Here is a 15211-nt window from a genome sequence, read left to right as displayed (position 1 = left end):
ACGGCAGCATAATAGACTATACCTGCAAGGATCTGGGTGACAACCCTTATACCCGCTGACACGATGGCCACATGATTGTCACCAAGTGTGGACAACCAAAATGGCTACCAAACAGCTGAATAAAAACTGCAAAGGGTAAATGGTCTTTAAATCCAAAGTATCTGATGACAGAGATATTACTCCAGCTCGTCTGTACACAATGCATTTAACTTGTGAAGGTACTTACCATTCTTGCTGACATCTAGTTCCCTGAGATTAATGAGATTTGCTATAGATGCTGGCAATATTGTTAGGTCATTGTCTGGCAAACTCAGCTTGTGCAGAGACTGGCAGTTGAATAGTTGCTATAGAAAAAAAAACAGAGAAAAAAATGGCAGTCAGCTTCCATTTTCTACTTCACAGCTGATGGTGGGAAACAGAGGGCGAAACAATATGCAAGGAAACAATGGGGTTTAGGGCTGCAGAGCTCCCAGTGCTGCGTACGTTACAGACCGCAGGGTCTTGTTTTTACCTAAAATATGTGACGTTCATGGTCCACTTTGATCAGAAAACACTTCATTTAAGGAAGGCCTCATGCACATGACAGTATGGATTTTGCAGACCGCAAATTGCGCATCTGCAAAACACGCATTTTTTGCAGATCCATTGACTTCTATGTGTCGGGGGTTCCCATTTTGCACATATTCTATCTTTATGCGGAATGGAGATATGGATGCGGAAAGCACACAGGTCATCCCTGTGCTGTCTACATATGTATGTCCATGGCACAAAAACATAGAATATGTCTGCAAAAAAGTGGAGCACACACCCACTGAAGTCGGCGAGTCTGCAAAAAAATAAATAAAAAATGCAGACAGCACATGCCGGAGACGGCTGTGTGTACGAGGCCTACCTGCATGTCTGTTACTCTTAGGATTATGTTGTGCCGTTCTGTTATTCCTACTAGAAGTTTATAAATGAATGCAATAAAGGTCCATCTGGGTGTTACCATTTTGGGGGGGGGGGGGTTTCCGCGCACAGTCTGACGCCATCTAATCAGTGCCACCAGACTATACAGCGACATACAATGGACCTTTATTGTAGACTGCTGAAAATTAATTCCTAGACTTCTAGTAGGCACAATAGAGGAATGGCACAAAATAGACTCCAGAATTGTTATTACGTGGGGAATGCAAGTAATTGGTAAAGCAGACATGTCAGGAGAGGGGACGGGTCGATTTTAACTTGCGCTTCAGTTCAAATATAAGCCCCAAAACACATAAGGCTACTTTCCCACTTGCGTTGTTAATTCCGGTATTGAGATCTGGCAGAGGATCTTAATACCGGAATTAGACGGATCTTCTATGATTTTGCACATCAGGATGCGGTTGTGTGAAATCAAAATGAAAAAAAAAAAAAAACAGATCTGTCACTAAATACATAGAGAGTCAATGGGTGATGGATCAGTTTTTTTTAGGCTTCCAAAAAAACTGATCCATCACCATCAACTTCTATTGTTTTCAGTGCTGGATCCGGGTTTTTTCCCTTTTGTATGACCGGACACAAAACTGCAGTTTGCAGCTGTTTTGTGTCAGGTCACAAAACGGAATCCGGACGGAACAGAAGACGTCCTGATGCATCCTGAACGGATCTCTTTCCATTCAGAATGCATGAGGACTAAACCGAAACGTATTTTTCCGGTATTGAGATCCTCTGCCGGATCTCAATACTGGAAAACAACAACGCAAGTGTGAAAGTCGCCTAAGACAGCGATAGCATGTTTAGTTAGAATTGCTGACTTTGTAAACAGATCAGGACATGGCAGCGAAGGGTGACAAAATCTAAGGGTCCATTCCCACATCCGCAAATGGGTCCGCATCTGTTCCGCAATATCGAGAACGGATGCGGACCCATTCAATCTTATGGGGCAGAACGGGATGCAGAGAAAAAAAAATAGAACATGTCCTATTCTTGTCTGCAATTGCGGACAAGAATAGGCAGTTCTATGGGGGGTGCCGGCCGGGTGTATTCGCAATACACCACGGATCCGCAATACACCACGGACGTGTGAATGGACCCTAAGGTTGTACTTTGGTCCTGGAACTTAGGGGACCTAATAACCCCTCTGCCTAATAAAGTTGGCAATATCAGAACACCAAAGAAGTGACTTTTTTTTGGGGGGGGGGGGGGGCTGGTGCTGTATACACAGTATAGATGAGGCAGGTGCTGTATACACAGTATAGATGAGGCAGGTGCTGTATACACAGTATAGATGAGGCTGGTGCTGTATACACAGTATAGATGAGGCTGGTGCTGTATACACAGTATAGATGAGGCAGGTGCTGTATACACAGTATAGATGAGGCTGGTGCTGTATACACGGTATAGAAGAGGCAGGTGCTGTATACACGGTATAGATGAGGCTGGTGCTGTATACGAGTATAGATGAGGCTGGTGCTGTATACACAGTATAGATGAGGCTGGTGCTGTATACACGGTATAGATGAGGCAGGTGCTGTATACACGGTATAGATGAGGCTGGTGCTGTATACACGGTATAGATGAGGCTGGTGCTGTATACACGGTATAGATGAGGCTGGTGCTGTATACACGGTATAGATGAGGCTGGTGCTGTATACACAGTATAGATGAGGCTGGTGCTGTATACACAGTATAGAGGAGGCAGGTGCTGTATACGAGTATAGATGAGGCTGGTGCTGTATACACAGTATAGATGAGGCTGGTGCTGTATACACAGTATAGATGAGGCAGGTGCTGTATACACAGTATAGATGAGGCTGGTGCTGTATACACGGTATAGATGAGGCTGGTGCTGTATACACGGTATAGATGAGGCTGGTGCTGTATACACGGTATAGATGAGGCTGGTGCTGTATACACAGTATAGATGAGGCAGGTGCTGTATACACAGTATAGATGAGGCAGGTGCTGTATACACAGTATAGAGGAGGCAGGAGCTGTATACACAGTATAGATGAGGCAGGTGCTGTATACACGGTATAGATGAGGCAGGTGCTGTATACACGGTATAGATGAGGCTGGTGCTGTATACACAGTATAGATGAGGCTGGTGCTGTATACACAGTATAGATGAGGCAGGTGCTGTATACACAGTATAGATGAGGCAGGTGCTGTATACACAGTATAGATGAGGCTGGTGCTGTATACACAGTATAGATGAGGCTGGTGCTGTATACACAGTATAGATGAGGCAGGTGCTGTATACACAGTATAGATGAGGCAGGTGCTGTATACACAGTATAGATGAGGCTGGTGCTGTATACACAGTATAGATGAGGCTGGTGCTGTATACACAGTATAGATGAGGCTGGTGCTGTATACACAGTATAGATGAGGCAGGTGCTGTATACACAGTATAGATGAGGCTGGTGCTGTATACACAGTATAGATGAGGCAGGTGCTGTATACACGGTATAGATGAGGCTGGTGCTGTATACACAGTATAGATGAGGCTGGTGCTGTATACACAGTATAGATGAGGCAGGTGCTGTATACACGGTATAGATGAGGCAGGTGCTGTATACACAGTATAGATGAGGCAGGTGCTGTATACACAGTATAGATGAGGCAGGTGCTGTATACACAGTATAGAGGAGGCAGGTGCTGTATACACAGTATAGATGAGGCTGGTGCTGTATACACGGTATAGATGAGGCTGGTGCTGTATACACAGTATAGATGAGGCTGGTGCTGTATACACAGTATAGAGGAGGCAGGTGCTGTATACGAGTATAGATGAGGCTGGTGCTGTATACACAGTATAGATGAGGCTGGTGCTGTATACACGGTATAGATGAGGCTGGTGCTGTATACACGGTATAGATGAGGCTGGTGCTGTATACACGGTATAGATGAGGCTGGTGCTGTATACACAGTATAGATGAGGCTGGTGCTGTATACACAGTATAGATGAGGCAGGTGCTGTATACACAGTATAGATGAGGCAGGTGCTGTATACACAGTATAGATGAGGCAGGTGCTGTATACAGAGTATAGATGAGGCAGGTGCTGTATACACAGTATAGATGAGGCAGGTGCTGTATACACAGTATAGATGAGGCAGGTGCTGTATACACAGTATAGATGAGGCAGGTGCTGTATACACAGTATAGATGAGGCAGGTGCTGTATACACAGTATAGATGAGGCTGGTGCTGTATACACAGTATAGATGAGGCTGGTGCTGTATACACAGTATAGATGAGGCTGGTGCTGTATACACAGTATAGATGAGGCTGGTGCTGTATACACAGTATAGATGAGGCAGGTGCTGTATACACGGTATAGATGAGGCAGGTGCTGTATACACAGTATAGATGAGGCAGGTGCTGTATACACAGTATAGATGAGGCAGGTGCTGTATACACAGTATAGAGGAGGCAGGTGCTGTATACACAGTATAGATGAGGCTGGTGCTGTATACACGGTATAGATGAGGCTGGTGCTGTATACACAGTATAGATGAGGCTGGTGCTGTATACACAGTATAGAGGAGGCAGGTGCTGTATACGAGTATAGATGAGGCTGGTGCTGTATACACAGTATAGATGAGGCTGGTGCTGTATACACGGTATAGATGAGGCTGGTGCTGTATACACGGTATAGATGAGGCTGGTGCTGTATACACGGTATAGATGAGGCTGGTGCTGTATACACAGTATAGATGAGGCTGGTGCTGTATACACAGTATAGATGAGGCAGGTGCTGTATACACAGTATAGATGAGGCAGGTGCTGTATACACAGTATAGATGAGGCAGGTGCTGTATACAGAGTATAGATGAGGCAGGTGCTGTATACACAGTATAGATGAGGCAGGTGCTGTATACACAGTATAGATGAGGCAGGTGCTGTATACACAGTATAGATGAGGCAGGTGCTGTATACACAGTATAGATGAGGCAGGTGCTGTATACACAGTATAGATGAGGCTGGTGCTGTATACACAGTATAGATGAGGCTGGTGCTGTATACACAGTATACACTGCGTGCAGAATTATTAGGCAAATGAGTATTTTGACCACATCATCCTCTTTATGCATGTTGTCTTACTCCAAGCTGTATTGGCTCGAAAGCCTACTACCAATTAAGCATATTAGGTGATGTGCATCTCTGTAATGAGAAGGGGTGTGGTCTAATGACATCAACACCCTATATTAGGTGTGCATAATTATTAGGCAATTTCCTTTCCTTTGGCAAAATGGAACAAAAGAAGGACTTGACAGGCTCAGAAAAGTCAAAAATAGTGAGATATCTTGCAGAGGGATGCAGCACTCTTAAAATTGCAAAGCTTCTGAAGCGTGATCATCGAACAATCAAGCGTTTCATTCAAAATAGTCAACAGGGTCGCAAGAAGCGTGTGGAAAAACCAAGGCGCAAAATAACTGCCCATGAACTGAGAAAAGTCAAGCGTGCAGCTGCCAAGATGCCACTTGCCACCAGTTTGGCCATATTTCAGAGCTGCAACGTCACTGGAGTGCCCAAAAGCACAAGGTGTGCAATACTCAGAGACATGGCCAAGGTAAGAAAGGCTGAAAGACGACCACCACTGAACAAGACACACAAGCTGAAACGTCAAGACTGGGCCAAGAAATATCTCAAGACTGATTTTTCTAAGGTTTTATGGACTGATGAAATGAGAGTGAGTCTTGATGGGCCAGATGGATGGGCCCGTGGCTGGATTGGTAAAGGACAGAGAGCTCCAGTCCGACTCAGACGCCAGCAAGGTGGAGGTGGAGTACTGGTTTGGGCTGGTATCATCAAAGATGAGCTTGTGGGGCCTTTTCGGGTTGAGGATGGAGTCAAGCTCAACTCCCAGTCCTACTGCCAGTTTCTGGAAGACACCTTCTTCAAGCAGTGGTACGGGAAGAAGTCTGCATCCTTCAAGAAAAACATGATTTTCATGCAGGACAATGCTCCATCACACGCGTCCAAGTACTCCACAGCGTGGCTGGCAAGAAAGGGTATAAAAGAAGAAAATCTAATGACATGGCCTCCTTGTTCACCTGATCTGAACCCCATTGAGAACCTGTGGTCCATCATCAAATGTGAGATTTACTAGGAGGGAAAACAGTACACCTCTCTGAACAGTGTCTGGGAGGCTGTGGTTGCTGCTGCACGCAATGTTGATGGTGAACAGATCAAAACACTGACAGAATCCATGGATGGCAGGCTTTTGAGTGTCCTTGCAAAGAAAGGTGGCTATATTGGTCACTGATTTGTTTTTGTTTTGTTTTTGAATGTCAGAAATGTATATTTGTGAATGTTGAGATGTTATATTGGTTTCACTGGTAAAAATAAATAATTGAAATGGGTATATATTCGTTTTTTGTTAAGTTGCCTAATAATTATGCACAGTAATATAGTCACCTGCACACACAGATATCCCCCTAAAATAGCTAAAACTAAAAACAAACTAAAAACTACTTCCAAAAATATTCAGCTTTGATATTAATGAGTTTTTTGGGTTCATTGAGAACATGGTTGTTGTTCAATAATAAAATTAATCCTCAAAAATACAACTTGCCTAATAATTCTGCACTCCCTGTAGATGAGGCAGGTGCTGTATACACAGTATAGATGAGGCAGGTGCTGTATACACAGTATAGATGAGGCTGGTGCTGTATACACAGTATAGATGAGGCAGGTGCTGTATACACAGTATAGATGAGGCTGGTGCTGTATACACAGTATAGATGAGGCTGGTGCTGTATACACAGTATAGATGAGGCTGGTGCTGTATACACAGTATAGATGAGGCAGGTGCTGTATACACAGTATAGATGAGGCAGGTGCTGTATACACAGTATAGATGAGGCAGGTGCTGTATACACAGTATAGATGAGGCAGGTGCTGTATACACAGTATAGATGAGGCAGGTGCTGTATACACAGTATAGATGAGGCAGGTGCTGTATACACGGTATAGATGAGGCTGGTGCTGTATACACGGTATAGATGAGGCAGGTGCTGTATACACAGTATAGATGAGGCAGGTGCTGTATACACAGTATAGATGAGGCTGGTGCTGTATACACAGTATAGATGAGGCAGGTGCTGTATACACAGTATAGATGAGGCTGGTGCTGTATACACAGTATAGATGAGGCAGGTGCTGTATACACAGTATAGATGAGGCTGGTGCTGTATACACAGTATAGATGAGGCAGGTGCTGTATACACAGTATAGATGAGGCTGGTGCTGTATACACAGTATAGATGAGGCAGGTGCTGTATACACAGTATAGATGAGGCTGGTGCTGTATACACAGTATAGATGAGGCTGGTGCTGTATACACAGTATAGATGAAGCAGGTGCTCATCAGCGGGAATCTGGGGCAGGTGATCACACATGTATCCTATCCTTATCCTAGGGAAGTGATGGCTAACCTCCGGCACTCCAGCTGTGCTGAAACTACGACTCCCAGCATGCTCCATTCATTTCTATGGAGTTCTGAAAAACAGCCAATCAAGTGTGCATCTTGAGAGTTGTAGTTTTACCACAGCTGGAGTTCCGGAGGTCAGCCATCACAGACCTAGGGCAATAATGTAAATTCCCATGTACATGTGGTAGGATACATCGTATTACCTGCCCTGGGCGCAGAGCTCCAGCTTCTAGTCTAGAGGTCAGAAAATCCAGACCTCTGGACCTTTGTATGCAACTGATGGGTCGTTAAAGGAAATGTGTCACCGACATGTTTTCTGTTAGTTAAAACCCAATAGTAGCACATTTCCTTTTTTTTCCTAATCTGTTTTTATTTTCTGATTACAGATTTTTTTATTCTATTTTCTGAACATGATTATGGGGGCGGCCATCTTGCCTGAGCTTTTCTTAACAACATTTAGAGATTTGCTTTACAGCAGCCACCATGGGCCATAGACACAATGGATAGAAGGGGACCTCTGTGACTTCTATGGGAGAGTTTTCTAGGCATGCTCTGTGACCTATGCAGAGGTCAGGAGGGAGTAGAGAAGCTGTGATATCACCTGTTGTGAATGGTGGATCCTGTGTCATCTATCTATATTATAATCCTGCCTGGAATGATAAGCAGATAACTGCAGTAAAGTGATCTGTACAGACCAATCAGTGGCACCTATTATTAGTGGCCACTACGAAAATTCTAGGATTTTATATATTTATTTTTTAAATATAAATATATATATATATATATATATTTTTTTTTTTTTATTTTTTTTTCACCAAACATCACCAAAAATTCCTCAAAAGAACATGATTTAAATGACGTATTCCCTTTAAAGGGGTCGGTCACTGCATATGCGATTTTACACAAGTCTGCAAATTCCGTTCTGCTACATCTGTAACTACAGCACACATACACTGCCATGTGTCTGGCCCAACGTAAATAGCACTGTATATATGACATGTATGAACTGTACACATGTATGTGATGACATGTCATACTTCATTAATAAATTCAGTCCTGAGCCATCAGATCAGAACGCAGGGCACTTCCTGTATATGTGCCGCCATCAGTACACGGATTGTGCCGTGATCGCATTGTTTCCATAAATCACATTATACTCCACAGCACATGCCCCGCTCTCATCACCTAACCTGACAGCGATGATCTCATATTACGTTATCCTAATCAGTACCGCCAAAAGTTTGGGAAAGAACACTCTGTAACCAAACACTGCGTGTGCACCCTGCGATCGTACAGCTTTCATTAGACTCGTAAATGTTGCACCATAGTGCAGTACTGCAAAAAATACTGTGTACACTATGCAGCTGAAAAATGCTAATTAAAGGGGCTTTGCAGGGCTTACCCACTGACGACCTATCCTTATGTAATTGGTGAGAGTCTGACTCCTAATCAGTTCTCAGTCAAGCAGTACAGCCTCTTCATAGTATAATACCAAGCACAGCGCCATACATTGTATATGTTTGGTATTGCAGCTCTACCCCTTCACTTAAATGGGACTGAGCTGCACAAAGGTCGCCTGTCCAATGGACAAGGCGGCAAAGGCTGAGGAAGAGGATGCAGCGCTCACCTGTGCTCTGCGGCCCCGTTCCAAGAACTGGACCCCCACCGATCAGATACTAATGACCTATCAGGAGGACAGATCATCAATATTTAAAGACTGTCCTGCCAGATCTGGGCCGGTACAAGTACAAATAATGTTATTGATATCACCTGCAGTCCTATGTAATACCACAGAAAACAGTGATGGCTGAGTACAGAAAATGCAGTAGTGTTACCTGCAGTCCTATGTAAAACCACAGATACCACTAGTGTAGATCATGTGGTAGTGTTACCTACGCCCTTAGTGTGTCTCCCTGTGTCTATCCCACGGACTACATGCTGGCGGCGCTGCCTCCTCTTCCTTCTTCTTCTCCTTGCCCCACACAGAACGTCCTGATGCAGCTGCGTCAAGACATAGGGCATGGTGATGGTGACACACAGACAGGGCTGGTCAAATACACACAGGGACAGACACATCTGTGTCCCCCTTCACAGTGGTAATACCCTCTGTGTGCCCCCTCACAGTAGTTATGCCACAGTAATAATGCCCCATAATAGTTATGCTCCGTCACATAAGTTATGCCCTCTTTGTGCCCCCTTCACATTAGTAATGCCCATTGCGCTCCCTTCACAGTAGTAATGCACTCTGTGCCCCTTCACAGTAGTAATGCCCATTGTGCCCTCTTCATTGTAATAATACTTATTGTGCCCCCTTCACAGTAGTAAAGCCCTCTGTGTCCCCTTTATAGTAGTAATGCCCTTTGTAGTAGTAATGCCCTCTGTGCCCCCCTTATGGTAGTAATGCCCACTGTGCCCCCTTTGTAGTAGTAATGCCCACTGTGTCTCCATTATGGTAGTAATGCCCACTGTGCCCCCATTGTAGTATTAATGCCATTTCCTCTGTGCCCCCTTTGTAGTAGTGTTGCCTACAAAAAACAAAAGAAAAACAGTACCTTGTCCCGTTCCTGAAGCTCACAGTCCTCTCTCCCCTGCAGGCACAGATCGCTCTGCAGCACGGTGTGGGCAGAGCTTATGCAGATTCCTGGGCTGCAGGCTCCTCCCACAAAGGCCGGCGGTGCTATCCGTGCCTGCAGTCTGAATGATGGAGCAGGGAGAAGTCTTCCTGCCTCACCATTCACAGCTCGGCTGGCCTGAAGGAGGGGAGGAGCGTGGGGAGCTGAGCGGTGAGTGACAGGACTACAGCTCCCTGCGCTCCAGGAGGGGGAGGGGGGCGCAGCTTAAAGGGAATACTGGTGGCATCCACCAGCAGTTTTTAACTGCTGTGTGGATGCCACCCCCTCAAAGATACTGAAAACTGCCGCCTTAGGCGAGGTTCTCATCTCGCCTCAAGGCAGAAACGGCTCTGCAGGCATCATTGCAGTAACCAGCTCTGTCCTCTACATAATGGAGAAAAAAAACTGTGTTGTTCTGATGCTGATTAGCCAATCGGATATTGATGGCCTATCTGGAGGACTCCTTAAATGTCAGCTGTCCTCAGAGATAACAGACGATTGCTGGGAACCCTGCAGGGACAATTTCTTTCTCTACTTTTTGACAAGGGACTAGTCTAAAAAATATGGATTCTCCAAAGTGGTTTTAAATTGCAGCTTGATAAAAATGAGGGCAACATGACAGGTTCATATGACATCATGGTGACAAAACTGCACCCACTGAGTATGATGGATTTTTATGTCATGTCATTGCCTTGACCTCCTTTCAGCCTAGTTCACACCAGTGATTTGGTCAGTATTTTAAGCCAAAACCAGAGGTAAGGAGCCTAGAAAGATTTGCATCTGTTCTGTGTTTTTGACATGCACCTGGTTTTGGCTCAAAATATGATATTGGGCAACTACGTGATATTATACTGTACAGGGAAACTAGGGGCTGGAAAAAATATGGGATTTACGGTATGCATCTATGGTGGAAGAACCCTGACAACTCTTTAGTAGAGAGAAGGCCTAACCATGAATTTGGACGTTTCTGAGCTCTATACGAGGTAACAGTTCCCGGTCAGCCTCCCAAACTGTGACATTTATTCTACAGTGTGGTCACATTTTAAGAAAAAAATCAGCAACTGATAAATCAGTTCCATTGTTTTGGTGACAACATGTATTTCTGCAAACCAGAAATTTCTGCAATAAATCTGGGATGGTCTGCGGTGATCCCTTTACTCATAGAAAGGGTATTCACTGAGACGGTGTCACACAACTCTCCACCCTGACAGCAGACCCGTCACTTTATGAACTGTGACATGGTGTTAAGTGTGACATGCTTACTCCCAAAGTCAAATGAGCTCATAAATACCAGGTGACTTTGTATCTTCATATCCTTTGTGACATTTATGAGTCTTCCTGCCTATAATTTAATTTCAAAATAAAACTATAAGTCAGCTTTAAGTATGAGTCAATTAATTCTATGTCTGCCTTGCACAAGCTTGACAAGGGTCCAAGGGTGGACTGGGAGCTTAAAGTGGCCCTGGATAAAACCTAAAAAAGGCCTAATGTTTTAGGCAGGGTCCAAATTTACAAAAGACGGGGAAACACAAGTAGGCAGGGACAGCACTACCATAGTGTAGGCCAAAATGCTACCCCAGCAGAACCAAACACCACAGGGCAGCACAAAATACTAACACCCTCACTGCACTGTTCAACTGTATCACCGTCCTTAGGACTGTGATCCAGTTGAATTCAGGAGGGGACCTGTGGCCTCCAGCCAGGTGCAAAAGTACCTGATGCTCCTAGCATTAATTACCACTGAGAGCATCAGATTATTAGGTATCCAGCTGGCAGCCATAAGGTGGGCTTCAGCTTCTTTTTCTTATGGTTAAAAGCAGTGGATCCTACTGGAAGAACATCAAAAAGAACAACAAAATGGCCAGTGTGTAAATCTGTAAACGCTGGACATACACTTCAGATAGTTTTCAGGCGATCAAGTGATTCCTACTGACCCCCCAGATACACATACATGCCCTGTTGAGTATGCATGTGTTCTGAGAGTGGAGAGGGGAACAAGCTGCTGCCAGGGACCTCCGATGGTGGCTCTTATTCCCTGAGAACAAAAGGATCAGGTGTTGAAATTCAACTGCTCAATCCTTCATTTCCCTGATATCTGCAGTCGGGGAAAAGCTGGGACAATCCTATACATAATAACAGCAGACCACTGTTTTTCAGGCATTAGAGATGGAGATTGTCACCATGAAACAGTAACAAAGGACGATAAATGAAGACATTCTGCTGTACTTAGAAATAAACTACTACTAAATCCATTCATGAGGAGGCCTGGGTGGAAGAACGTGTATCTGTCCATAAATGTTAGCTCTAGGTATAGTTGACACAATTTCCATGTTTGCTCTATGATACATCACCCATTTATGTGATGGTCACAAGACAGAATAAGTGAGTCACAGGGACTGGTACCGGAAGGCCAGGGACTTAAATGTGCTTTCATTTACACCAATGACTGACAAGCATCACGTGGAAACAGCAAATGGAGCCATGACCTAATGACAAGCTTAGCATCTTTACACATCCTCACACAGCAAATAAGGAGAGGATTGACAACGCGGAGAAAAGGGAAGAGAGAGCGGGGAGCAGTTACGTGTCACATCTCATTGATTTTCTCCATTTCAGAAGACTCCTTGTCTCGTGGTTACCAGCTGACGTTTAACATTTCATGTGAACTGGGAAATTCTACAACTCATATCCAACGTCAATCTTCTGCACTGGTCTCATTTATCAGGAGGACCTCTGCCACTTGTGGAGGCCATGCTGCTCATTTATTAATGCACAAGCTGCCTGGATGGCAATGGAAGCTCCTAATGGTGGCTGGTAAAGGTTATAACTTTGTAATTAAAGTCGGTTCCAATTAGCACCCAGCTTCAAGAAACTCCACTAATAATCCACTGGAAATGTCTACCAGGGAGCTTGGGCAGTGTAGTTTCTAAGTGGTTCACCCCTGGGATCCTGGGTTTAAAGAGGTTATCCAGGAAAAGATATTGATGACCTATCCTCAGGATGGGTTATCAGTATCAGATTTGGGGGTGGTCTGACACCCCTGCCGATCAACTATTAGAAGAGGATGGGTGCTCCATGAGCGTAGCGGCCTCTTTCTAGGCCATGTGATATCACCGTACATCGGTCATTTGGCCTAACTGCAGCTCAGCCCCATTCAAGCCAATGGGGTTGAGCTGCAATACCAAACACAGTCACTATATGACGTACGGTGCTGTGCTTGGAAAGCGGTTAGGAGCCAGAAGAGCTCACCAGAGCTCCTATGGGCACAGCAGCTCCATGAAACAGCTGATTGGCAGGGATGCCAGTGTTCTGTCAGATTCCCATACCTTGGCAGAATGCTATACCCGGAAGTTATGCGGCCGCACCAGAATCAGCTGGAGGAGGGTGTGTGTGGATCTGCGCAAGCGCGGGAGAAGCACCTACTTCATTTGCATGCGCAAAAGCGTACACCGCGCATGCGCACTCAGGGTGACCCCAATATCCTGCACTCAGCTCTGCTATGTGGTGTCCCCAATATCCTGCACTTAGCTCTGCTATGTGGTGACCCCAATATCCTGCACTCAGCTCTGCTATGTGGTGACCCCAATATCCTGCACTCAGCTCTGCTATGTGGTGTCCCCAATATCCTGCACTCAGCTCTGCTATGTGGTGAGGCTGAACTGCTCCAGATGATGTGTCCGCGCGTGCGCACTCAGGGGTAGGGAGATCTGATGGAACATTTTGCACTGAAAAATCTACCTACCCCTGAGTGCGGTGTAAGGTTTTGCGCATGCAAATGAAGTAGGTGCTTCTCCCACGGCGGTGCAATTATTTTTACGAATCCAGTGGATCTGTGCTTGCGCAGATCCACACACACCCTCCTCCAGCTGATTCCGGTGCGGCCACGTCACTTCCGGGTATAGCATTCTGCCAGGTATAGGAATCTGGCAGAACACCCACGAATGTGATAATGTTGACCTATCCTGAGGATAAGTCATCATTATCTTTTCCGGGATAACCCCTTTAAGTTCTCCAACATTCCTATAAAAAGCTATTAATAGTGCTACTGTAGACATCCTCACACTATAAAAATACCGGAGCACTGGCGCTCAGGGCTGTATTTGCCACTAGGCATCTTGGGGCTTGAGACCACGAGATTAAAGCAACCCTCCAGTCCAAACCTAAGATTTGGCTACATATGACACATGTATAGTCAACATACCAGATGCCATTCAAGATGGCTACCACCATCTCAGACTTCCCCATGCAGACAGCAGTAGCAAAGTCTAAGACACATCCCTCTTCTAGTGACCTTGGATGGACCATTGCCAATGACCTTGGCATGGTGTCTGTCCAAGATCAGTAGAAGGGGGGGGGGGGGGTTTATCTTAGACTTGATTACAGAGCTTTACATAGGAAGGTCTAGGACTGTAGTGGTCATCTTGAAATTAATCCAACAGGAGACCAGAACAGAGTAGTGGATGCAGCATGCGAGGAACAGTGGGCCTCAGGAGTGTGGACTACATACATGTGTCATATATAGTCAAATTTTAGATTTGCACTGAAGGGTCACTTTGAGAATACAGAAGAAGAGCACTAGGCGTTCTTTAGGCTGGCGAAACAAACAGCAGAGGTAACAGTAAGAGGACGACACTGAGAAAGTAGAGCAGACTATACATAAAAGTGTGGGCCAGCACTAATAAAACTTAATAACCTGAAAAATCTAGGTCACAAACTAAGCAAGAAAGAAGAAAAGAATTATGAAGCTTCCATGCCGGCTTCAGCATTCTAGTTTTACTGTGCAATTATAGAAACAGAAGTGTTTTTGCTGATAGACCCGCATCTGCTGAAGGCTGCGCTCATCTGCCTGGAAAGTACAGGGATCATCAGCGATAAGTTCATTCCAAGATGTTACAAAATAGGAATGTTAACTATTCTTAGCATTTTACTGAACATAGTTTTAAAAAGATTTTCCACTTAAAACGGTTGTATCTCACATAGCTATCCCCAATCCAATTTCTAGTAGTAAAAGCAATATTAACTACACAGCTGCTTCTTGCACTCCAGTATATAATGAACGGCTGAATTTAGGAGACCACATATGGTCAAAGGGTAAACTGATCCTGCCCAACAGTCACCGAAGTCAGATCCAAATACTGCCCAACATGACAAAGTCCTGGTTGCACTTGTCACATGTGGCATAGAAACCATCTGTAC

General features: G+C 44.9%; 1 protein-coding gene across 3 annotated transcripts in view; it reads right to left on the bottom strand.

The window, feature by feature from the left end:
- Nucleotides 1-15211, bottom strand: part of ERBIN (erbb2 interacting protein) — a 233941-nt gene that overhangs the window by 86185 nt on the left and 132545 nt on the right. For all 3 annotated transcript variants that reach the window (XM_040421353.1, XM_040421354.1, XM_040421355.1), the window contains exon 5: nt 227-344. In XM_040421353.1, the coding sequence (XP_040277287.1) occupies nt 227-344 (118 nt within the window). The remainder of the gene's footprint in view (nt 1-226; nt 345-15211) is intronic.

This window comes from Bufo bufo, chromosome 2 (assembly GCF_905171765.1).
Source record: "Bufo bufo chromosome 2, aBufBuf1.1, whole genome shotgun sequence".
Taxonomy (NCBI): Eukaryota; Metazoa; Chordata; class Amphibia; order Anura; family Bufonidae; genus Bufo; species Bufo bufo.
The sequence above is the reverse complement of the archived record's forward strand: the minus strand, read 5'-3'. Positions and strand labels throughout refer to the sequence as shown.